Raw genomic sequence first — 27261 nt, 5'->3', positions numbered from 1 at the left:
AATGCTACACTCTTCTTCGTCTTCTCTAAGGCCACCATCATCGTCCTCCTTTTCCCACATTAACGACTGTGACATCAACTCCATCGGAAAAAGCACCTTATTGGTGCGGCTCATCAGTCTGAGAAAGGTAGGGTTTGAGGCGGCTGACGTGGATGATGTCAGAGAGAGGTGAAGGCACAGTGGCACCCAGTGGAGACACTTTATATGAGACAGGGGTCACCTGGCGAAGGATGTGGTAGGGGCCATAGTATCGTAAGAGGAATTTCTCCGAAAGTCCAACATGCCGAGTTGGATATCAAAGTAGCACAAAAGCACCTGGTTCATAGTGCACGTCGTGATGGCGCTGGTCGTAACGGCACTTCTGGCGTGTCTGTGAAGCAGAAAGACGAATGTGGGCAATCTGGCGTGCTTGGGTCGCTGTGGCTATGACATCCCGAGTGTATTCTGTCGGCGAGTCGAGTGTGGTCGAAAGGAGAGTCTCGAAAGGCAAAGTCGGCTCATAGCCGAAGAGGAGATAGAAGGGTGAATATCCAGCTGTGTTGTGGTGCGAGGAATTGTAGGCGAATGTGACAAATGGTAGAGCAATGTCCCAGTCACAATGATCGGAGGAAACATACATTGCTAACATGTCAGTTAATGTGCGGTTGAGGCATTCGGTAAGACCGTTGGTTTGAAGATGGTAAGCGGTAGTAAGTTTGTGTTTAGTAGCACATGATCGAAGTAGGTCGTCTATGACTTTGGCAAGAAAGTATCTGCCGCGATCCGTGAGAAGTTGACGAGGTGTACCGTGGTGCAAGATAACGTCGTGAAGCAAGAAATCAGCGACGTCTGTGGCACAGCTGGTCAGTAGGGCTCTAGTAATGGCACAGCAAGTTGTATAGCCCGTAGCGACTGCAATCCACCTATTTCCGTCATTTGATATAGGGAATGGTCTGAGAAGATCAAGGCCAACGCGAAAAAAAGAGTCGGCCGGTATATCCAAAGGCTGCAGCAGTCCGGCGGGAGCCACAGCTGGTCTTTTCTGGCATTGACACGACTCACACGCGGCAACATAGCGCCAGACGGAGCAGTTGAGACGGGGCCAGAAAAACCGTCGCCGAATTCGGTCATAGGTCGGCGTGATGCCAAGGTGTCCAGCGGTGGGAACGTCGTGCAGTTGCTGTAGTACAATCTGTCGCAGATGAGACAGAATGACGGTTAGGAGCTCGGGCTTGTCGGGCTGCATGTTGCGGCGATACAGGATGCCATTTTGTAGTACAAACATGTGAAGGGATGGGTCAGACGGATCAGAGAGCAGGCGTTGAATAATGGGGCGTAACGACTCATCGCGTCATTGTTCTGCGCCAATGTCTTGCAAGGCAGAGAGCGAAAGAACACAGATCCGAACACAGAACACAGAACACTAAACCGTCCAGTACATTGACGGGATGATGAGGCAGGCAGTCGGCGTCCTGATGTAGACGACCTGACTTGTAGACCACCGTGCATGTGTATTCGTGTAGCCGTAGGGCCCAGCGACTGAGGCGTCCGGTGGGATCCTTGAGAGAGGGAGGAAAGCTAACAAAGGGCATGGTGGTCAGTTGTAACTGTAAATGGTCGACCATATATGTGGGGTCGGAACTTGCCCACCGCCCAAATGAGGGCGAGACACTCGCGCTCAGTAATCGAGTAATTGCGCTCTGCAGGAGAGAGGAGGTGGCTGGCGTAGGCGATGACGCGGTCGTGCCCACATTGGTGTTGAGCTAAAGCTGCATCGATACCGTAGCCACTGGCGTCAGTGCGGATTTCTGTCGGAGCGGGGGCGCAAATCGGGCAAGAACAGGAGTTGTGGTGAGCAGCGTGATGAGCTGCGAGAAAGCAGACGCCTGTTCAGAGCCCCAACAGAAAGGAACATCTTTCTTCAGGAGGTTAGTCAGGGGACGGGCAACATGGGCGAAATTTTCCACAAACCTGTGGAAGTACGAGCAAAGGCCAATAAAGCTGCGGACATCTTTGGCACAAGTTGGTACGGGGAAATTCTGCACAGCAGGAACTTTAGAGGGGTCGGGGCAAATGCCTGAGGAATCGATGAGATGTCTGAGCATGGTTTTTTAGTGGTGACCGAAGTGGCACTTGGACGAGTTGAGCTGTAAGCCAGTGGTTCGAAAAACAGAACAGATGAAAGTCTTTCAAGATGCGTCGCAAAAGTTGAAGACAATACGATGATGTCATCCAAGTAGCACAAGCAGATAGACCATTTCAAACCACGCAAGAGCATGTCCATCATCCGTTCAAAGGTCGCCGGGGCATTGCACAAGCCAAAAGGCATTACCCGGAACTGATATAAGCCGTCTGGTGTGACGAATGCGGTCTTTTCACGGTCCATTTCATCCAGGGAAATTTGCGAATATCCAGAGCGAAGGTCTATAGATGAAAAATAAGTGGCACCGTGGAAACAATCCAGAGCATTGTCAATGCGGGGAAGTGGATATACATCTTTCTTGGTGATCGTGTTTAGATGACAATAATCAACGCAGAATCGCCAGCTGTTATCCTTTTTTTTGACGATAACAATGGGGGATGCCCATGGGCTGGAAGAGTGTTCAATAATCTCTTTGGCAAGTATCTTGTCAACCTCGCTCTGGATAACTTGTCGCTCAGAAGGCGACACCCGGTATGAGCATCAGCGAACAGGTGCTGCATCGCCGGTATTTATACGATGCTTCACGACCATAGTTTGACACAAAGGGCGATAGTTCAAGTCGAAAATGTCGGAGTAGGACTCGAGGAGGCCACGGAGCTCTGCGGCTTGTTGGGTTGAGAGGTCCAGTGCAATCATCTTTGTAAAAATGTCGGTCGGGGCTGATGCAGAAGGTGCAGAATCAGCATTGGTCGAAGACGGCACAACAGATAGAGCAATGCACTCGTGCACCGGTCACAACGTGGCTAGAGACATGCCTCGAGCAAGTACTTGTGGGCACTGTCCGAAATTTAGGATGGGAAGACATGTCTGATTGTCCACAACAGAAACGATGGTGTGCAGGTAGGAGACATTGTGAGAAAGCAGGAGCGAAGTCGCGGGAGTAAGGACATAGTTTCCATCAGGTATAGGTGGGCAGGCTAAGACAGGGATGCAGGTTGCTGCAAGAGATGGCAGGCGTAGAAAATCCGCAGAACAAAGCTGAGTTGGAGCTTGAGCAGGAAGGTCAACGGGGACAGGTAGTGGTAGGTCAAGTTGTACAACGCCGGCGCAACAGTCAATCAGAGCAGAATGGGCGGCCAAAAAGTCGAGTCCGAGGATAACATCGTGAGGGCAACGTTCGAGCACACTAAACAAAACGGACGTGTGGCGACCGGCAACACTGACACGAGCAGTACACATTCTAAGCAAAGCCGGAGTTCCACCATCGGCGACCTGGAGCAGTCGAGTCGGAGCAGGAGTCAGTACTTTCTTCAAGCACTTTCGAAGCTCCGCACTCATGATGGAAATTTGGGCTCCAGTGTCGACGAGTGCTGTAACAGGCAAACCATCCACGTCCACGTCCAGGAGGTTCCGATTAGTAGGCAGGGTCAACAGAGAAATTTCAGGCCAGGGTTCTAGAGCAACGTCACCTCCAGGAGCTGCCCCAGTTAGTTTCCCGTTGGAGAGCGGCGACGGAAAGCTGGGGATGGAGAGCGACGCAGCTGGGGCGAACGGGAGCAGTGACTATGTGGTGATGGCGAGTGGCTGGTCGCGGTGGCTCGAGCGTTGTCAGGAGCGTCTTCAACCTCGGTGGAGAGTGATGGCGGGCAAGGATTCAGTGGGGGTGGCGGTAGGCGGGAAAGCTTGGTCGAGAGGGATGGCCAGGAACTTCGACAGTGGCGAGAGATGTGGCCCACACGTTCACAGTAAAAGCAGATGGGTCTATCGTCATGTGTGTGCCATTTGGCCGGGTTGCGATAGCTCGAATATGGACCGTATTGGCTCCGGTGAACAGGGGCAGAGGCAGCAGACGAAGCAAAGTCAGGACGGCTGGCGGAGCAGATGGACGGAAGGCCCACATTGGTAAGTTCTTGGCGAATTACCGACTGAATGAGAGACACAAGCGGCCGGGATTCGTCAAAGCACTACGTCACTGGCGTGGCAGGAGACGCTGCTTCGATTTCTCGCCAAACGATACGTACGACGTTCTCGCAGGAAGGGGGCTCACGCGGTGGACAAACGTCTTCACATGTCAATGAAGCTGCGGTATTAGGTAGACGCGTAAACTGTTGAACTATGCGGCGACTCTTCGCGTCTTCAAAGCGGTGACATTCGTTAATGATTTCATTGACCGTTGTATGCTTTTGTAAACAATCAGGTTAAAAGCGTCGTCCGCGATGCCTTTTAAAACGTGGCTGACCTTGTCTGCCTCAGCCATATTGTTATCCACTTTGCGGCACAGGGCGAGGATGTCCTGGATATACGCCACGTAAGATTCAGTGGACGTCTGTACACGGGTCCCAAGGTCCTTCTTCGCAGCACGTTGGCAGCGGACGGGCTTGCCGAACAAATCTCCAAGCTTCTGCTTGCACTGGTCCCAACTCGTAATCTCTTCTTCATGTGTTTCGAACCAGACCCGTGCCGTTTTCTTAAGGTAGAATATTATATTGGCCAGCATAAGCGTGTTATCCCACCTGTTGTGTGCACAGACCCGTTTGTAATTCTGCAACCAGTCATCGACGTCAATGTTGTCGATCCCGGAAAACATGCCAGGGTCGCGAGGCTGGGCCAAGATGACCGTCGGTGGCGACGACGGGGCCGTGGTTGAACTCTCTCCTTCGGATGACATGGCGGCCAGGTTACGTCCGCTGCGGAGCTTCGTCTTGCACAAGTGATTACCCCGCACGTCCACCAAAGATGTTATGGGAAGGAAGAATCGTGCGTCTATTTACAGATGGCTTTTAATGGCTGAGCCAGCAAGCGTAGAGCAGCGATAATGCTACACTCTTCGTCGTCTCCAAGGCCACCATCATCGTCCTCCTTTTCCCACATTACCGACTGTGACAATATTAAGAATCTCGTGGTCACTGCCATCAAATGCCTTTGAAAAGTCTACAAAAAAGGGATCCTGCAAATTTACCATCATCAATCGCTTTCTTTAACTGGTCAGTACAAGCACAAAACAAGTGCTAGACCAGTAGAGTAACCGGACTGAAATCCAAATTGGTCAGATGAAAGAATATTAAATTTGTTTAAGTATTTTATCAAGTTTTTTTTTAGTATTTTCTCGATGACCTTGCTAAAGAAGGGCAAAACACAGATTGGTCTATGGTTAGATAGTAATGACCAATTGCTTATTGCTTTCTTAAAAACTGGAGTAACCCTATCACGTAACGGAAAGGTGCCTGTTTTAAACATGAGGGTAATAATTTAAGACAGAACAAATTATATTGATTTAGAAATTAATTTAACATGACCAGGATGAATGTTGTCCAAGCAAGTGCTAGTTAACTTTAATTTGTTAATTACTGATACCACCTCATCAGGAGTTGTTGGAAACATATAAAATGATTACAGAAGGTGCTTTGGTGCATATAAGTTCTGTCCTGCTTGAGTGGAGATATTAGGAAAGAAAAAAAATGGCTTAAGGCACCCACAATCATAAGTGGCTCTAAATAAGTATTACCATCGTGGGATATTTTGGCTATGTTATCAGCTCCATCTTTCCTATTCAAAAATGAATTCTCTATTTACCATTTTTTCTTTGCACCGGAACTGCATTTAAGTATTTTCTTTCTTCATAATATTTGGTTCTAGCTTTTTTTTAAGCTGAGCAGAAAGTTAGTCCTAGAACTTTATGTACCGCGCACGTAGGTTTTTATTGAATGGTTGTCTTTTTGCATTTTTATAAAGGTTTTCTCATGTGCGCATGGTTTTTAGCAGACTATTGGTGACCCATGAGTGACACTTCCTTTTTGCATTTGCATATCTGAGAGTAGGAACGACAGCGTGATAACAACTTTGTTAGAAATCACGAGAAGGCTACCTGCAGATCATTGACGTCAAGAACGAAAGACCAGTCAGTATGGGATACAGCTTCTGAGAATAATTTTTTTATCGAAAACAATTTTGATGTAATAAGAACAAGAATAGTGTGCAGATGTAGCATGCAGAAAGATGGGGAAATGGTCGGTAGTGTCAGTTTCAAGTACTCCTGCATCACGTGGATTCAAAATATTAGACAATGCATGATCGATTAGAGTGCTGGAACCCTCTAGAACTACATGTGTAGGGTCATTAATAGGACATTCGAAACCAAAACAATAAAATTCAGGTTTTTCTCGGATCTCGTGCCCCACAATATTTTGTCACTGGGTGTACGTTTATGCAACATAGCAGCATAGCATCATAGATGTCAGACAAAAGCTATGCTAAACAGCAATTATGATAACTAGGAGGTGCTAGGGTGTAGTCACTAGTGATCATGGATAAGTTTGTTCTGCATTACAGTGGTAGCCATCATTGGGGCACGTTGCCATTGAATTCTCATCAAAATGTCGATAAATGAGAGTTTTTTCTGCTATTAAAGGTAACTAATGATGCAGTGTCATTATTTATCACTATAGTGATGAGCTCAGTTCGGTGTTATTGGCCTTTTCTGCACCACAAGAGTCATAGGAATAAAAAAATTTCAACATGACGATTCAAGCTTACTAGTTATAATGTGTTAGGAATGAGTCACTAGTGATCATGAATCACTGCAATATGAGCTAGCAATGGCAGCCAAAAATGATAATTCACTGACATTTTGAAAAATATAAATGACAATGTGTACGGATGAAGGCTTCCACTATGATTTGTGATCACAAGTGACTACACTCTTGCATCGCCTAGTTATGATAGTTGAATCGCTGCTTAATAGTTTTCATTTGACATCCATGATGCTATGCTCCATAAAAGTACAAGAACACTAGACTGAGCGTATCGCTAGTAATGCCTAATTACTCGGCATTATCATTTAACAATGATACCAAAAGTGCTTATTTTATGACAATTGATACCAATGACAACATGCACGAATGAAAGCTATCAATGACATACTGAAATAGTTACTCATGATCGCTAGTGACACAATCCCAGTGTCTTCAAATTATAACTGAATCGTCTTTTAAAACGCTTTTCACTTGATATACATGACGCTATTATGCATGAAAGTAAGAGAGAGAACTAAACTGAGCGCATCACTATGATCACTAATGACTCAGCATTACCATTTGGCAATGATACCCAAAAATGTCCGACAATTATGATGCTCCCTAATGCGAAATTTGAGCACAGCTGTATAAATGTTTTCATTTCGTGATATATTGAGGCAAAGGATTTGAGAACGAATTAACCACAATGACTGGCAGTAGGCCAGTGTCATCAGCACCTTTGCAGAGGGAGGGGCAGTATGGGAATGCTGGCATGATGAGTGGCATTGGAGTCATCTGTGAAGAAGATGACGACGAAGGTGCAAGTGATATACTGAGACAAAGGATTTGAGAACGAAATCACTGCACCGACTGGCAGTGGGCCAATGCCGTCAGCACCTTTGCAGAGGGAGGGGCAGTATAGGGAACGCTTGCATGACAAGTGGCATTGGAGCCATCAGTGGAAGAAGATGACGACGAAGGTGCAAGCGATATACTGAGGCAAAGGATTTGAGAACAAGATCACTGCACCGACTGGCAGTGGGCCAATGCCATCAGCGCCTTCGCAGAGGGAGGGGCAGTATGGGAATGCTGGCATGATGAGCGGCATTGGAGCCATCTGTGGAAGAAGATGACGACGAAGGTGCAAGCGATATACTGTGGCAAAGGATTTGAGAACGAAATCACTGCACCGACTGGCAGTGGGCCAATGCCGCCAATGCCTTCGCAGAGGGAGGGGCAGTATGGGGACCGCTTGCATGACGAGTGGCATCGGAGCCAGCTGTGGAAGAAGACACTGATGAAGGTGTGAACAGTGGCACGAGTGCGTTCACGTGGTTATGCCAAGTGATTGCGATGCTCAACCCAGAAACAGGCTCATAAGAGCTGAACTCTAAATATGCTCATTTTAAGACAGTTTGATTGATACCATTGACGACGTGCATGAATGAAAGCTGCCACTCTCAGAGAAATTAAGTTATTTGTAATCTCTAGCGACTTAGCACACCAGTTCTTAATAGGCATGGTTGAATCACATGTTTAATGACATTTCATTTGATATCCATAGCATTATGGTGTTAAAAAAAAAACATGAACTGAGTATAGTAAGTCATATGTGATCACTAATGGCTTGACCCTGTCAGTTAGGTGTATCACGCAGTTAATTGCTAATTTCATCGAGTGAAGGCTACTGAGAGAAGCAGTAGAAAATGTGATTCAAATTCGCTAGTGACCAAGGCCTACACCCATGCCTAGTGATCACCATTGAGTCACTCCTTAGTGTTTCAGATAATACCCAAGGCAACATCACACCTTGTCACTAACTCTCTTAGTGCTCCAATGCTGACATTCCTCGGACTTCTGTGAGAATGTGTCTTCTAAGTGGTTCTCAAACCATGAAGAAGAAAAGCGTCACGTGGGAGGAATGCTATTAGGCCCCACTTCACCCTTTTATTTTGAAAAAGATTATAAACCCTTAATATTTCAGAAAATTTTCGGTTGTCATGAAATTTGAAATATTCTTGAAGGTTGCTATGCTCAAATTAAATTTGCCAGCATCTGGATTAATTTGGCTGGCATTTGGATTGAAAGGCATGGTTTTTGGATTAAATTGATTGGAGCTTAAATTAAAATGACTGGCAGTTAAATTACTTTGAATGGTGCTTGAATTAAATTGAGCGAAAAAAAAAAAACTTTTTTTGTTTTTTTAGTTTTTTTCTTTTTCTTTTGTGGTCATGTCATTTTGGACACATGAACAGACTGTGGAGAACCAACATAAAGGGAAAGGTCTTTTTACCCATGTTACGGCTGTATATGCGAAGTCAACATATCCATTCTCAGCGGTGGACCTTTTTTTGGACCAGCATAACCTGTGTTCTGGTTTTGTTGGAAGAATTTGTAAACCTAACCTAACCTAACCTAACCTCGTGTTTTTGGCAGGTGCACAACAGTCACACTGTCCCATTTCCAAGCATCATGGCAACCTGGGTCACATTTCACCCACCAAGGAACCCGTCTAAGACGAAAATAGTGAATAAATACGGCATCATGAAAGCACTCTGTCAATGTACATAAAGAACAGGGAGTCCATTAAAATGATTAAATTCTGGTGTTTTATGAGGCAAAACCATGCTATGATTACAAGGCACGCCGTAGTGGGGGACTCTGCACTAATTTCAATCACCTGGAGGTTCTTCGATGTGCACCCAATGCACGGTACACGGGCGTTTTTGCATTTTGGCCCCCTCGAAATGCAGCCACCGTCAGGCTTAGAAGTACCACAGCAAATCAGGGAGTTCATCTTCACAGGATATGAAAAGCAGCAAATTCAACCTCTCAGGAAGAGGCTGTGGATGTCGGCATATACCCAGATTGAAGATGCTCTCGTTATGAGGATAAAACAGGTTCATAGCAAGGGAGTTGGCAAGCCAGACGGCTATTGAATTCTCGGCATTGGACGGGTGGCTGTCATGGTTCAAGGAAAACCCCGGGCTTACTTTTGAGACTCATTGCAGCAAAAAGGCAGACATCAACAGAGCCACATGCGAAGAGACTCTCTCTGGGGAGCTGAAGGACCACCTTGCCTACTATTCGCTTGACGACATATTTAACGCGCATGACACACTCCCCAATAAAACAATTACTTTTCAGGGTGACGACTGTGCGGGCAAGAAAAGGAGCAAGGAAGCGATAACAGTCTTAACAAACACAATGGAGCAACTCCAGTTGCTCATGATCAGCAATGTCTTACTGCTCCAAAGCTACGAAGACCCTTCCTATCAATTATGTTGCCAAGAAAAAGCTATGGACAACCATCAACATTTTTCACACTGGGTTCATGCAATAGATAGAAAATTCTCTACAGAAGGCCGGAATATTCTTTTTGTAGACAAATGCACAGTGCATTGCAATGATCAAGGCCTACATGCGATTCACTCGGTGTTCCTGCCGAAGAACATGATGGGTGCTGCAGCCCATGAATATGGGTGCCATCCCAATCCTGAAGACCTAATACAGAGAGCACATTGTGGAGAGTATGCTTTTGTGTCTAAACAGCGAAAAGACATATGTCATCGATCTTCTATTCCCATTCATGACACCATGTGGAACTCCATCAAGCCGGAGACCAGGCCATTGCCAATTGTTGCGGTTGGAGGTGCGGGGGAAGGTTGCCTGACAGTGTAGTCCCAAATGGTGTAAACTTGTAGGGTTATGTTAAGGTGGACACTGGTGCAGAAATCTGCAGCATGCCATGTGCCCGGAACAGGCCAACCCAGCATTGGACACAAATGCGTGCTACTTCTCTTGCCAGGCGCACGCATATTCTGCAAGCTCCAGGTTTCATGCTATGGCAGAAGAAATGCATGCGTCACTGATGACATCCACTTGTAACGTGCCCTGCTGATAAATGTTTGGGAGCTCGTCACTCGGTGCACATGCTCCACCTAACGCAGCATTGCACACAAGTCTTTCGTGCAATAGGCTTTCTACATTCTAAATCAATTTATATCAAACAAATTTTTTTTGCCCCTTCGAGTTGGCATTATAGAGATTAGACTGTAATTAAAATCTGACCATGTGCTGTATTAGACTATGACAGCCCAGAGAAGCTGTATCTTCCTTTGAGTTGTTAATGTTGTTTCCTTGCTAACTACCACACTGTCATGCTGCATCTAGTATTTCTATCCGTAAGCAATAAAACTTGGTGGTTAGTTGAGCATTTGTTGCATCAGTTTTATGCTTGTGTCCTTGTCTTTATTGGTGTGCTGCTGCCTGTTAACCAACTAGCCTATTAACTCTCGGCATGCACGCAGTTGAAGCTTTTTTCATCAGGAACCTCAGCTGCTTACTGCAAAAATGGCCACAAGAAGTATTCTGAATATTGCTCCATTTTGGTCACATTGGTAAGAAAAGCACACATGAATAAAATTTGTGGTTCTAAGTGAAAATTGTCTGAGCTGTAATCATTCCAAAACCCAGCGTCCTCTACCAAATAGTTGCCCTGTTGTTTTAAACAAGTTGTTATGTTTGGCTATGTTCAAAAGCGAAATAGCATGAAAGTAAAAATCAAGCATTCTTGAACTCTACAAGCATAACGCATCTCAATGTATATATACAGCTTTATGCAATGAGCAGAGCAGCTGCCATGACTGTGCAAAAAGTGACAAAAACAGTGCCCGCGGTGTCGAAGTGGCCCATTAAAGAAATGTGGCGTAACAATGGATTAAGGAGCATTCATCTAAAGGGCTATGTTGGTAATCCATATGGTTATGAGCTAATGGTGCCAAAAACAGCAATGCCTGTTGTTTCTTTTTATGCACCCTCGTGAATTCCTACTATTGAATTCTCTTCCGGATACACACAGTATCACAGGGGAAGAATCATCTTGAACTAATGTGTTCCCAAGTAGAAACACACAACCAGAAAGCAAAAGGAATTGCTACAGGGAGTCTACCAAGTTGACATTTCCAAATTCCCTGAGTTTTCCAGGTTTTCCCTGAGTGCTTTTGCAAAATTCCCTGAGTGATGCAGAACTATGTTTTATGTCAAGTCGCGCTGAAACCATATCGCCGTATGCTGTCACTCTCTAGCAAGCATATGAAAATATTTTTAAAGAAAACCCACTTAATCCAATTTGAATACTAAGGAGTAGTGTTTATGTTATTCAAAAAAAGAATATAAGGGAGGAGTTATTAAAATGCACAGCAAATAAAATGTCTTCGAAAAAATTTTCAAATCGAGTTGGACACTCTCTAGTACAAATAAAAAGGAGATGCATACAGAAGCAAATAGCTTCGAATATGAGCTATTTCTATCAACTGATAGCATGCTCAGTGTCATGCAACTGTCCTGACATACTCTCAGCTCGCGCAAGACGCCTCAGTGTTGTGTTTCACTGTTTTAAAGAGTTTATTTTGGTTTGGATGAGGGACACCTGCATCTCAGCATCAGCCAACAATTTGTTTTTTGAGTGCAGGCTCCTTCAAAGAAGCGGTCGCGTACTTAATTCCCCGTTCATTCCTCAGTGCGTCGATTCTTTCTGTTCTCGGCCTCCTTTCGCCGCGCGTTCGCCCCACGGACCATTTGAAGAATGCTCTTGGTCAATTTACAGTCAAAGTCCAATTTTTCGGACCCCCTAGGGGTCGCGAAAACTTCCAAAAAATCAGGCAGTCCGACAAAATAAATTCATGTCTTTTACTGCCCTTAAGGGCTAAAATCGACACATGTACGTGTGAAAAAGCTCTGAATGCCTGTCAGTGCACTTATTAGGCATATTGGTGCTCCTACTGTGACAGGTGAGGGCGGGTGCACACGTGTAAAATTAAGGAATACATACAGTGTGCCGCGACAATTGCCCCTTCCTACGCTTGTTACGCTTCACCGCGTTACACGACTGTAATGAGGCGAAGCAGACTTTCGGGAAAAGGCATTATGCAATGCGCCGTGCTTTCCGAGCTTCGAAGACAAAATTATTGCTGTCAGCGGAGAAATGAAGAAACACGGCACCGAACGACACGAAGCTTAACAGCGAACGTCGAAGCAGCTAGACCTAGCGTTGCCGCAGTGGTGGCTACGGCTTCCAGCGGATCTGAGTGCGAGAGCACCGGTTCAAGGCGGCGAGGTAATCAAAATAGCAGCGGTGGTGGCTTTCATTAATGCCGTCTCGGACCTGCGATCACGCAAAACGTTTAGAAAATCGGACGGCGAAGAGTTCTTGCATCTGAAATTTTAGACGTTATGATACATTGACTTTTTGGGGTAGGTGGTGGTGCCGCGAAGCCGTCCGAGTTATCGGGAATCCGGAAAGTCGGTCGTTGACTGTACACTGGCAACTCCTCCAGCCGGCGACGATTCGTTACGAGTCCTGTCTGTTTCTCGAGCCAGCATTACCGCGACTTCTGACCCTCTAAAACAATTACAGCTAATTTTCCCTGATAGAAGCGCAAATTCCCTGAGTTTTCCCTGAGTTTTTCCAGACTACTCAAAATCCCTGAGAATTCCCGGTTTTCCCGGTTTTCCCGGTTGGTAGACACCCTGTTGCTACTAATGCATAGCAAAACTAAGAAGATGTATTCAGCAAAGCTGTTGGTGGCAAGCATGGTGCAAAGCTAAAAAACAGTCGACCAATGTCTCACCTGCTCAAAGAGGAACCGGTCAACGACAAGGTTGTTATCCGGTAGTGCCAACTGCCTGGCCAGGAAGGTGAACAGGGCCCCCACCTGTGTAGGCTGCGCACAGCATGTTGCAATACATCACCAAGGTATCCACAAAATCATATCGCATTGCATACTGTGTGTGACAGTCATTATTAGCATTGCGTATCCACACCAATGCTTTCAGACTCCAGCACACTAGCAGTATTGGACTGTTCTTGGGTCCCAAACGGTGTAGCACCTTCTAGCAAGACTGACTGATTGATAATAATGCTTTATAGCACAAGGGCACCTAGGCCAAAGAGTGCCATGGACTTTGTATTCAATGTTGACCGCGGTTAGATGAATTAATAGGGGCGATTTTATTTGAACGAAACTAGACTGGCATGGGTAAAATTAGAGTCTTCTATAAGAGGTGTATTTGGCCTATTTGGTCACCAATAAGTTTAAAATAAACATGATGCATTTTATTAAAGGAGATTAAATACGAGGGCAAATCAGAAAATCTTTGACCCTATTTTTTATTAGGCAAAATAAGGAACATACAGGCAAGTACAAATATATACACCATTCTACGTACCTTACACTATTTTTCCACATAGTCCCCACCCCGGTTCAGACATTTGTCCCATCGCAGAACAAAATTTGAGATGCCCCTGGGATAGAATTCTTGCGCACATGGCCTCCCAGAACGCTCACTGTCATGCAATTCTTCACGGCCTTTTGCGCACTCACAACACCACCACCTCACACTTATCAAAGCGAGACACATTTCCCTATACTTGGGCTGTATTTTCCTGAGAATTTCGATGGCGATCGTTCCTTGCTCCATAGAAAACGAATCGCACTTCGTTGCTCGTACGCAGTGGACGTGTGAAGCACAACCACCATTTTCAACAACTGACAGCAGCGTCGTGAAGTGGAGTTACCAGCAGATAAGGCAGGGCTGGTCAAAAAAAGGTCCACCGCTGAGAATAGATATGTTGACTTCGCATATACAGCCGTAACATGGGTAAAAAAACAAATAGGGGCAAACACTTTCTGATTCACCCTCATAGATAACATACTATGTCAGAATGAAATGAGAGACAATGAAAACGAAGGTTTGGTATGAATGGATGGGATCAGGCATCCTCATTTACTTACTCTTGCCTTGGCGAGTAATACGAGGCTGCCAACGACTACTATAATAATTTTCTGCTAACCAATGCCTCCACACAGAGTGACTGATGCCATGCAGACAACGCTTTCTTTAGGTGGTAAAGACATAATTCCTGGCGGCATGACAAGCTAACTCCAACTGCTTGATGCCTTCATTAACAAGCCTTTCAAGAATAGGCTCCACAAGCATTACACCGACTGGCTTATGTTGGAAGAGACAGCTCAATCCAACCGGGCACATCAAGCATGCTTCTGTAGAAAGACTTGTTGTTGGGCTAGTTGGTGTTTGCGGCTAGTTGGTGTTTGCTTACCGACACAATGTAGCAGAAAGGCACAATTACAAAAAAGAGGCACAGAACACATCAGAGGGGCTACGAACAACTTTATTTGAAAGACAGTGAGAAGAGTATACATACATATATGTACTATTCCCAACATGCAGACACACCCACCACTTCCGAGAGGGATTATCAGGACTGGCAAGACCACTTGGTAGATCTAAAGAAAGTAAGCTCCACATTGTACGAAACAACACAAGTCTAGCTTATGCAGGCACAACTTTTTTCTTTTATGTAAAACGCTACTAGTAGCTCACATGCCGTTTTACCTTTACTTCTGCCCAGGATCTTCCCATCATGAAATACCAGCTCACAAGGGCAGGCATTACAGTGCGCTGGAAGGTGTGCAGTGAAGTCCTTCTTCAGGTTATTAGCATGCTCCCTCATTTGGTGATTGGTGCAGCAGCTTATTTGTCCTATATAGGACTATAGGGAGATTTCGTAAACCACCCCGGTGGTGCAACGCATGTAAGGTTTGACGTGTTTTACTTGGCAGCCTATCTTCGAGCTGCCCATTATATGGTACAAGTGCGGTACAAACTACAAGTGGTAAGTGGTGCTTGCATCCCTGAAGATTTTGCAAAGATACTTCGGAAAGGCCCGAAGTTCAGAGTTTAGCTTCAGATTCCAAGACATAAGCTGACAGTGATGAAAGTGGTTGGAAAAGCAGACTTGGGACAATGTGAAAGGTGCCTCCTGGAAGGCAATGACTGCCTCCAAAATATATGCAACAAAAAGCAAAGCTAGTGAAATGCGTGCCTTGCAGTGCTTACCTGTTTACGTTAATGACTTGTATCTTTTACAGGCCAACAAAAAAGGAAATTTTGTCGTAATGCCAAAAGGCACCTTACTGAAAAAGCACAAAACGCTATTGACAATAACTTTGCTCCCATAAAAATTAGTTTGCCGAAAGCTAAGAAGGCTTTTTTGAGACTTTGTGAAGAGAATGAGCTACAGCAACTCGCTAAGAGCGTTGACAAGAGCGCGCATGGATCTTTTAGTGTGTTTTTTTAGTGCAAAAACCCACAAGAAAGATACTCCTTTGAGAGCAATTGTAAGTGAGCACGGCACATGGCAACTTCAAGTTAGTAGGTTTTCGTTAAAGGGCCTGAAACAACTTTACATTCATGATCCTTTTCTCGTAGTAAACTCTGATGACATCAGCAAATTCTTCCAGCAAAACCAGAACACAGGTTATGCATTCTCTGTTAATATTGGAGACCTGTTCTACTCTGTGCCTCACGACGTGTTATTTACTGCTGTTCGGAAGTGTGTTGAAGCCAACGGGGATGTTTCTTTTCAAAATACTACTGGTATGTGTGTGGATAACTTTTTAGTTTTACTTGAGACCTACCTGAAGAGTACTTTTATCGCACTTGACAAGCTGTTGTTTTTGCAAAAGAAGGGCATACGCATAGGATTGTGCGTAGCACCTTTACTGTGTGATATATTACTGCCCAAAATACACAAAAAACTTGACAACAGCCTTCACGGTTCACATATTCTTAAAGGGCCCCTGAAACGGTTCGGACAAATTTTGTAGGCGCGTAGGGTACAGCTTATGTAGAACATTCGCACCACAATTTAAGTGAAGCGATTAGAAGTTACCCTCCTCCCTAGCTATGCTTTTCCTCCTCAACTCGCTCGCCGAGCGAGCGGTGCTAAGCTCCGCCTTCACTGGTTCAGCGTCACGATGCGACGTCACATCGCTCACTTCCGGTTGTGTAGGAGCACGCCCCCTCCCGCGCGAGACCTCTCCGCTAGCCGCTTGGCCGTCGACCGAGAGCAATCGAAGCAGCGTGCGTTGCGAGCATTCTGTCGTAGCGCCGAACGTGTCCGGTACTCCGCTAAAAACAGGCAAGCTGGTCATTTCGGCAAATGACTGGAGGCATAAACTCAAGCTGATGAAGGAACTTTAGCGTAGACGTACGTGAGCAGCCTGATCGGTCTGCACGGTCCAGACACTTGCTGGCGCAGCGCTTAACCAGTCAAACAAACCGCTAATATTGCTCTAACCAAGTGTAAAGCATTTTAAACATTTATAAATCAACGTGTTGATGATTACACTCCTGCGAAAAGTACACACCAGCAGCAAAGAATACACTTCGTTGCTGCTACTGTGTATGGTTGAGCTCTGTGCCACCAGGTGGCTGCACCGTGCAGACCATTCACATTTGCCCTTCTGCTCATCTCATGGCTCATCACGGCACAGTCAAGCGGCCAGACCCTGTCCCCTTGCGCTTGCGTTTGCCCTAATACTGGACTCGCGGTTTGCAGGTCGCTAGGTTTGCAGTCCACAAGGCAACAAAGTCGAATCATAGTGCTCACGAAAAGACTGAGACCGACTTTGACCGCGGAGCTCTCGTCAAAATGGAGTACGTTGTAACACAAGCAGACGACACTTGCTGTGTGCCGGAAGTGCTGAAGTGTACTAAAAAACTATTCTTGTGTATTCTCTTTAAGTTATTTTCTTTTTACAAAAACAAAGTAACTAACATTCCAACTATTACGAGCATCATTTGTTCACCATAAAGTTGGAAAAATTATCGACCACGCGCCCTGGTCAGCCAATCAGATAGCTCGCCCATGTGATGTAATATGGGTTATTTGCATCATATGGGTAGGGGCGGCTTAAAATTCCGCCGAGCAGTGCGCTGCGATCGGCAGCGATGGGTATTTTTAAAACCTTATAATAAATTACACGCTTTACGCAAAGCACTTAGATGCATCAACTAATGATCAGAAGAACGTACTCTAACGACTCAGTACGTTTGTAGAAAATCGCCAAAATCGTTTCAGGGTCCCTTTAAAGTATTTAGAACACTGAAAATTTTTTAGTTGTGATGGACCAAGAAAGTACTTCTAACTCTTTTCAAGTTAAACAGATTTTAGATGATTTCAGACTTCACAGGAAAGGCCTGTGATTCACCTTTGAACTCCCCGTAGACAATACCCTTGAGTTCTTGGATTTAAGCCTCACTTTCTCAAAGGATCATGTTTGCTGGTGCTATTCACCATGAGCAAAAATGGAACTTCCACCTTACGACTGTGCATTCTAAGCTTGTCAAAAGAGCTATCACTTCACTCTGCCTGAGGTCAGCATTCAAGAGGTCCTGTGAACACAAGATGCCCGACAGTTTTGACATGCAGTTCATTAGGCTTTCAAAAGCCAGCTACCCTTGTTCAGTCCTGACATCAGTGGCTGAATCCCTCCAACAGAAGCTAAAAGCAGGCACTCCAGTGAATGAGACAAGAGCTGGTGAGCGGAGTGACCTAAGGCTGGAATGCTGTATGTGCGTAAGATGAGCCACAATCTAAAAAAAGTGGCAAACAGGTATGTAGTGCCTGTCACGCTCTCCACTCCAAACAGGCTGACCTAACTGTATCCCCGCATAATGGACAGCTTGAAGATAGGCTGCAAGTAAAACACGTCAAACCTTACATGCGTTGCGCCACCGGGGTGGTTTATGAAATCCCCCTGTCTTGTGAAAAGTCCTATATAGGACAAATAGGCCTTTGTGTCAATGCCCGAATGAGGGAGCATGCTAATAACCTGAAGAAGGACTTCACTGCGTATCTCTCAGTACACTGTAAAGCCTGCCCTTGTAAGCCGGTATTTCATGATGTGAAGATCCTGGGCAGAAGTAAAGATAAAATGGCACGTGAACTATTAGAACGGTTTAAGATGAAAAAAATGTAGTGCCTGCGTGAGCCAAACTTTCATGGTTTTGTACAAGGTGGAGCTTACTTTCTTTAGATCTACCAAGCGATCGTGCCAGCCCTGATAATCACACTCTGTAACGGTGGGTGCATCTGCAAGTTGAGAAGAGAAAATATATATAGTAGGTAAAGAGGAATTCTTCAGGCTACCTATCAAACATAAAGAACTTGAGCGGTGCTACAAGGTAAACAGAACAAGTACTTAATTTCAACAGTTTCGGCCGGTGGACCGGTCTTCATCAGGGAATTGCGGCAGTGTGCAGTGGAGTACCGTAATGGTTCATTTGAATAAAGCATGGTTGGTACCTGTACTGCAGCATTAATTCTTATCGCATGTAATTTTTTGCTAACGAACCCTGATGAAGATCGGTCCACCGGTCGAAACTGTTGAAATTAAATAGTTGTTCTGTTTGCCTTGTAGCACCGCTCAAGGTATATATATATATATATATATATATATATATATATATATATATATATATATATATATATATATATATACACACACCCCTCTTGCTGTCTTTCAAATAAAGTTGTTAGTAGTGCCTGTGACGTGTTCTGTGTCTCTTCTTTGTAATTGTGCCTTCGCGCTACATTCTACTGGTAAGCAAGCATACTCCACTCAGCCATCTGGCGAACTGGATCGCTATGGCATGGGACGAAATTCCAGCTGAAATGATCATCAGAGCATTCCAAAAATGCAGCATTTCTAACATGCTGGACGATGCCCTTTGGGAACAAGTGAGGGAAAATGTGGACAGTAATGTCATGGATGGCGATGACGAGTGAACTTTGGACATGCCTATAATGTCCGCACTTATGTCATAAAAAGCATGCTTTTCTGTCAATCAAATGGCCTTTCTTTTCGTTTGGCTTGCGTTCGAAGTAAGTTTCTTCTTTTTCATTTTTTTGGGCCTTGCAAATTTCAAAGGTTGGCCTACACTAGAAGTTGGCTAGATTCGAGTAAGTACGGCATTTTCGGAGCAAAATATTCCAACCAATTTTTCGAGACAACCTCATTTTTCAAGAGTACCTTAAACATACGAAAACATGGGGAATGCAGGATGAAATTCAAGACGATGCGCAAAATGAGAACGAAGTGAAAGCAGGAGCCGATGGTTTGACAAGTGGACTTGTCTTTTTCGAAGCCTTGAACAAGACAAATCCACTCGTCGAATTGTTTCTCTACTTGCACCTTGTTCTCGTTTTGCTCATCGTCTTAAACATGTTGGTCATTCATGTAAGAAATGTCTAATGACACTTACCAAAATGCAAAGTAATGTATTTTACATATAATATATAGTGTCTCAGGTATGGTTACATAAGTACCTATTCACTAACCTCATGCCAAGCCTTTCCTGACCTTCTTGCATAACCATAACATAGCATAACATAACCATAACCTGCATTAACTGCTTCTAAATCATTAGGCTGTTTGTGCTATAGCTAATGTGATTCTTTTTTTTTTATTGGAAAAATGTGCTGTTATGCACAGGGAAAAACTGGGCTGAGCACACCACACAGCGTACGAACTTGTTTTTTCCAAGAAAATGTGTAACCAACTTGCCCCAATTGTATCTATGCTTATGTAATTTTACCTCTAATGTCTGCTAATCAGCACTGCTAACATTTGTCCTCTCCAAACTTGTAGTTTGTCTCCGTGACCTGGTCCCCTTATTATGACTTTAATCAAGCATGTTCGATGCCCTGTCAAAATAGGGCGAGTTCAATGACCTATTCCAATTAGTACAGTTAAACCTCGATGTAACTAACTTCAATATAACAAAATCCTCGATAGAACAAAATATTTGACTTTCCATAGAACATCATCTATTTTGAACCTCAATGAAATGCAGTATGCTTTGCACGATTGCACACAATCTCACTGCCGCCGTGAAAAAATACCTAGACAATAAATCAAAACTTCTGCAGACAGAGCTGGTCAAATGGTTGAATTAAAAGCGGCTGCCTGCGAATGCACCTCTAAAATCCTGTGCCACATAACCAAGAGAAACCTTTGTAGCGGGAAAGGCATCATGTTTCGTATGAAGTCCAAGTATGATCAGATACTAGCACTGTATGCTGTGGGTGCAAGGGAAAGCGCGAGAGGGTGAGCCGAGAAGGATGGTGGCAAGGGAAAAGAGTGAGCTCGTGGCAATGCAATCAAGCACGCATGGAGGGGGTTGCCGTGCGTGTTCTAGCGTGGTCATGGCTTCACATGGCTGTCAGAGCGGCCTGAGCACAAATGCAGCGTGCGAAAGTGGCATGGCACTGTGTGTGCTGTGTGTTCAGTACTGGAGGTTCTGTAATCTCGAGTTTCAGAGACGCACTGAAGCAAGATGCACACGAAGCATTCGCTCCCCACTGCCAGTGCTTTTCATGATAGCGATGTCCTACTGCAGGCAACTCCAATGGCTACGGGGCGACCAAAAGAGTTGATGGCTTCGCTTCATACCACTGATGTGACGATATCATCTATACGACATGAGAGCATATCTTTTGTTGCCGATTCTCAAATTCAAAATGAATTGTTTTCTTATTTAAATTTTCTTTTTACGATTGCCTGAAAATTCAGAAAATTTTGCGCCCTTCCATGTAAGAAAGATTCATTGGTGACTACTTATTCACATAAGAGGTTGAATTCCAATAGAACAAAATTTCAATATAAAGAAGCAAATTGTCAATTTTACTGACTTACTATATCGAGGTTCAACTGTATGACCAGCAGTGATGCACAGTTCAAGTCCAATCTTTCATGTGCTGAGCAAAAAGGTATTAAGGCAGGAATTAGTGAGTGCTGTACACAGAAGGGCGCCACCTTTCAGCCACGAATGCTTAGCACCCTGTACATCTAGCCTTTCTGAGTGCTCATGTGAAGCAAGAAAAATAAATTAATGGTGGCCTTGCAACACATTATTCCACAACCAGACTCTAATTTGCGCTCAAAAAACAAATTGTGCAATTGTACAGAACAGTCTGGCTCATCAGAAAAAAGAAAAACATTATGGTTATTTCACGCCGAATGTCCCAGACATTGCACTCAACCCTCTCTGATTCTATTCTAAAAAAAAAAATATATATTCAATCATTTTGGTGCACTCTGTGCCCTCATAAAGTATATTTTTTTAAATTTCTCATTCTCTTACAGTGATTCGAATGTTGTCATGGTGGGCAAAACCTCGGTTGCGAATTAACACCCACAAGTACAATACTACACAGAACGAGAACAAGGTGAAATCAGGAGCCAACGTTTCGACAAGTGGACTTCTCTTCTTCAAGGCGACATATGCTTTCAAGTAAAGTTTGAAGACATATGTCGCCTTGAAGAAGACAAGTCCACTTGTCGAAACGTTGACTCCTGCTTTCACCTTGTTCTTGTTTTGCTCATCGTCTTGAATTTCCATCTCCCGTCTTCTGCGTGTTTTCTCTGGAATACTACACAAAGCGCTTTAAAAAGCTGCTGGTTGCTAGAAAACGAATACGACTTTCTCAGCCCTTCCCATTGGTGGCTGCTACATTGTCTCGCAATGTGCATTGTGGTGAAGTACCACGTAAATTACACAACAACTGCATACCATGGCTGGATAGTTGGCATTAAGCGTGTCAAAAAGGTATTGAAGTTGGTGGGTGAATAGTTTCGGAGTGGAAGAGGCACAAACATTGAAAAGTGTGCAAAATGCCTCACGTTCACGTCCATGTAGATTGGTGATGCAGTCCAAGTAAAAATGCATGCTTGATACCATTTGGAAGGGTATACAAAAAATATTTATTTCTGAAAGTTTAATCGGAGTATTTTTTGTTTTAGGCAAGAAAAAATTCCCCGAAGATTACAATACTACTTAATGTGAAATTTGGGCACAGCTGTTTAGGTGTTTTGAATTCGCGATATACAGAGGAATTTGAATATGAATGGCAGGGTCCTCTCAGTGGGAGCGCTGAGCCTCTGCTCGGGCAGTTCATTTAGCAGCAGACATTCAGCAGTTGTATTGCTCATTCTTCAGCAAGAGAGCGTAAACATGTGGCTCAGCGCATTCTCTAGCGCCGCAGGCAAAGTGCATGTGCAGCGGCTTCTCTGTAAGGTGGACACTCTCGCTGCATGCCTTGGTATTCATTTATTTCAAAGTACCCTGCAGGCCCCAAGGGGAGCATTGAGTAAGGGGGGCATCATTGAACAAATGACAAGAGAAAACAGATATATGAGCACTAAAAAATGTGAGAGCTACAAATGTTTATAATGATTACGTGCTTGCAAAACAACGTAACAAATAAAACGCTAAATCAATACAAAGAGTTGTCGGGAAAGGAATGAAAAGTACAATTCACGGTAACATAAAAAGCGATGTAACACTCGCGCAAAATAACATACATAGTGCGAGCACATAAAGCAAACAAAATTGAAACAACAATAACAACAACAAAAAGAAAGTCATGACCCATATGTGACACATATATATGACATGACATATGTACAGATGAATATATTTGTTGTGTTGAAGACTGCAGGTTCAGTAGTTGACTGAATTTATCATTGCTCATTTGAGCGACAGTGCTGTTAGGAAGCGAATTCCCTAACCGAATCGCTCGTGGTAGAGCCGAGAAGCTAAATGCGTTTGTGTTGCCATAAATGCGAGTGAGGCTTAAATCATTATAAAGTCGTCGTGATGTGCAAGACGCACGTTCCAGTGGCAAGTTTGATGGCTTCATTTGGTGAACATATCTATGGAGCAAGGACAGGAGTGCTATGTCACGTCGGCTACTCAGTGATTGAAGGGAAAGGTCGAGTTTCATTTGAGTAATGCTTGACTGATAGCTGTAATTTCTGGAAATAAATCGACTAGCTCGGTTTTGGATGGCTTCTAGCATGCGGATTAAGTATTCATGGTAGGGAGACCATATAGGGGACGCAAACTCAAGCTGAGGGCCTACAAATGATAAGAATGCAAATTTATGGATGTTAGACGGGCAATTACGCAAGTTGCGACGAATATACCCAAGAGATTTGGAAGCGTTTGCGCATATGGTTGCAATGTGAAAGGCCCAGGAAAGGCTCGGTGTAAGATATACGCCTAGATATTTATATTGTCACAGACAAAGCCACAAGAGACTTCGGTCGACACTATAGATCTCTTTATATATCGCTGTCCTGGCACCTTCGTCGTTCTCTTCTTCTGGGAGCCACCCAACATGCCTAGCATGTGGCACCGAATCGTACCAAGTGGCTGTCAGCTGTGTCGAGGCCGTGGCATTACCCCCCTCCCTAGAAGCATCGTCTCGATGCGGAACATTGTTGCACTGGAGATTGCCATGGGGATACTGTTAAGAGAGACGTAGATGGTGAGAGAGGTGCGAGACTTTGCGTTCAGTGGGAGTGGTATAACTTCAATCTAGACACGTGAACGACGTCGGACAGGCGTGGGCGTCGGGGACGGCGAGCGGTGCCTTCTCCTTCAGGAATCACTTCGTATGTGACGTCACCAAGTCGTTGAACGATCCTATAAGGTCCAAAGTAGCGGCACAAAAGTTTCTCCGACTGACCACGCTGGCAGATCGGTGTCCACACCCATACTTTGTCACCGGGTTGATAAGTGACGTCGTGGTGATGAAGATTGCATCAGTCAGCATCGTCGTGTTGTTGGTAGTGGATACGCATTCGTGCGAGCTGGCGTGCCTCTTCGGCGCATCGAGCGAATTCGGCAGCATCATTGACAACATTAGAACAGTAGGTGGGTAAGAGCATTGTGTCCAACGTTGTGACAGCTTCCCGGCCGTGCACCAAGCGAAAAGGGGTGAAGCCGGTAGTTTCTTGAACGGCAGTATTATATGCAAACGTAACATATGGGAGAACGTCGTCCCAGTTTTTGTGGTCGACGTCAACATACATGGAAATCATATCAGCGATCGTTTCGTTTAGCCTTTCTGTGAGCCCATTCGTCTGGGGATGGTAAGCAGTGGCTTTGCGGTGAATGGTACCACTAAGAAGCATGATATCTTCTATGAGCTGCGCTGTAAATGCTGTGCCCTGGTCGGTTATAACCACTCTTGGAGCACCGTGGCGGAGTACGATACCATGTACAAAGAAGGTCGCAATATCATTAGCAGTGCCTCGTGGGAGAGCTCTGGTTTCAATGTAACGTGTCAGGTAGTCTGTGGCAACAGCAATCCAACGGTTACCAGCCCTCGACGTGGGGAATGGTCCAAGCAAATCTATGCCAACCTGCTGAAAAAGGATCCACGGAGGATCCACGGGATGGAGAAGTCCAGCGGGACGCACAGGTGGTGTCTTGCGTCTCTGGCAGTCGCGGCATGTCTTCACGTATTGCTTTACGTCACGGCGAAGGTTAGGCCAGAAGTACTTTTGGCGTATGCGTGAAAACGTCCGTGTGAATCCCAAGTGGCCCGAAGATGGCTCATCGTGAAAGGCCCCCAGGATGTCGTCACGTAGTGAAGAAGGCACTACAAGGAGGCAGGCGGTTGCGGTCGAGTGAAAACCCAATTTGTAGAGAACGCCATCACGGAGAAAAAAAAGAGGATAACTTGCAGGTGGACATACGAGGCGGTTCTGGTAGACGGTTTTCAAGGTAGTCGATGAGAGGCCGGAGTTCTGAATCATCGCGCTGTTGCTTGCTGATGTCTGATACTTCAATTTATTTTGATTAAATTTTTTCTTTTCTTTGATAATTTTGTCTATGAGCTGTTTATATCTTTGTGGTGGAGTAACTCCTTTAAAAAGCCAATCAAACATATCACTATCTTCACTAGTTAAAAACTCAACAAAAAGTTTTTTACTAGAAAGATCCTCATGCATATAACAATGATTTAAATATGGCGCTAAAATTATATCAAGCTCTAGCATACCCCTACGTGCAGAGTACTTTATACCTAACTCAAATAAAAAATCTTTTGTAACTTTACTCATTTACAAACCTTATAGATAAATGTTTATTTTCTTGTTAATACTCTCTCAACCAAACAAACAAAAAATTGATTATTTTCTCAGAAACTCATTAATGTTAGTAACAGCGCTTAGTCCAGCTATAGGCTATGATAATGCAGTAAAAATGGCAAAATATCCATTAATGGGCTGAATATCTTGGATACAAAGTATCCCAAAATCATTTATTGCCCTAAACATTTCTGGAAATATTGATATTATTCCGAATTTAATTTTAATTACATTTAAACTCAACAAAATTAACTCAACTAATTGTAGTTTTTAGAGATAATGGACAGAAATGCATCCTCTTCCTCAAACTCGCATGGCGACGGTTGAAGTGGAGCACGTGACAGGCAGTCGGCGTCAGTGTGCTTACGCCCGGACTTGAACACTATCGTCATATCGTATTATTGCAAGCGAAGACTCGAGCGTGCAAGATGGCCAGATGGATCCTCCAGATTGGCGAGCCAGCACAAGGAATGGTGATCTGTCACAACTCAAAATGATCGACCGTACAAATATGGTCGGAACTTAGCAATTGCCCACAGAACGGCCAAGCATTCCTTCTCCGTAGTGGAATAGTTACTTTCAGCTGGATACAAAGTGCGGCTTGCGTACGCAATGACGCGTTCGGCTCCATCTTGCCACTGTACGAGGACGGCACCAAGGCCAACGTTGCTGGCATCCATGTGCAACTCGGTGTCACTGTCTTCGTCAAAGTGTCCTAGAACAGGAGGTGTGCACAGACGTTTCTGGAGTTCACGAAAGCCCTCTTGTTGGTCCTGCTCCCACACAAACGGAACATTACCCTTAGTCAGTCGCTGCAAGGGTTCGGCTGTTCGTGAAAAGTTTGCCACGAAGCCTCAATAATATGCGCAAAGGCCTAGAAAACGGCGGAGTTCGTGTTTGTTCGAAGGTGTTGGAAACGAAGTAACAACAATGGTTTTGTCGGGGTCTGGTCGAATCACCTCGTAGCTCACGACATGGCCTAAAAATCTGAGTTCGTCATACCCGAAACGGTATTTTTCAGGCTTTAAAGACAGGCCAGCAGTACGAATTGCGTCAAGAACTGCTTGTAAGCGCTGAAGGTGCTGCTCAAAAGTTTCTGAAAAGACAACGATATCATCTAAATAGACAAAGCATGACTGCCACTTGAGACCTGATAGAACCGTGTCCATCATGCACTGAAAAGTAGCAGGCGCAGAGCACAATCCGAAAGGAAGGACCTTCAATTCGTAAAGTCCGTCAGGCGTAATAAATGCGGTTTTCTCACGGTCACGCTCATCAACCTCTATTTGCCAGTAGCCGCTGCGAAGGTCCATCGACGAGAAGTATCGAGCATGTCGAAAGCGGTCCAAAGAGTCGTCGATGCGGGGAAGGGGATAAACGTCCTTCTTCGTAACGTTGTTAAGCTTGCGATAGTCAACGCGAAAACGCAGTGTGCCGTCTTTCTTTTTCACCAGAACCACAGGCGACGCCCATGGACTGGTGGAGGGCTGTATGATATCGTCGGTAAGCATTTGTTGGACTTGATCTCGGATGGCGTCTTGCTCTTTACGAGAAACACGGTAGGCACGTTGGCGCACGGGTCTTTCATTGGGATTTGTAATAATTCTGTGTTTCGCAATAGGCGTTTGGTTGATCTTCGATGTTGAAGCAAAACAGTCCGCAAAAGACTGTAAAAGGCTTCGAATGCTAGCCTGTTGTTCACCTGATAATCTAGAATTCACATCAATATTGCTGTTGGCTGGTACCTCACAGTTAGAGTCTCCATCATTGTGTCCTACAGTTAAACAAGCGGGAAAGTCACTGACCGGCTCCA

The 27261-nt window shown here is 44.8% G+C and overlaps 1 protein-coding gene across 4 annotated transcripts in view; it reads right to left on the bottom strand.

Annotated features, from left to right (window-relative positions):
- The window catches only part of Vps8 (vacuolar protein sorting 8), a 962017-nt gene that overhangs the window by 397152 nt on the left and 537604 nt on the right, over positions 1-27261 (bottom strand). For all 4 annotated transcript variants that reach the window (XM_070531351.1, XM_070531354.1, XM_070531353.1 and 1 more), the window contains one exon: positions 13269-13361. In XM_070531351.1, coding sequence (XP_070387452.1) covers positions 13269-13361 — 93 coding nt within the window. The remainder of the gene's footprint in view (positions 1-13268; positions 13362-27261) is intronic.

Source organism: Dermacentor albipictus, chromosome 1, assembly GCF_038994185.2.
Source record: "Dermacentor albipictus isolate Rhodes 1998 colony chromosome 1, USDA_Dalb.pri_finalv2, whole genome shotgun sequence".
NCBI classification, from domain to species: domain Eukaryota; kingdom Metazoa; phylum Arthropoda; class Arachnida; order Ixodida; family Ixodidae; genus Dermacentor; species Dermacentor albipictus.
The sequence above is the reverse complement of the archived record's forward strand: the minus strand, read 5'-3'. Positions and strand labels throughout refer to the sequence as shown.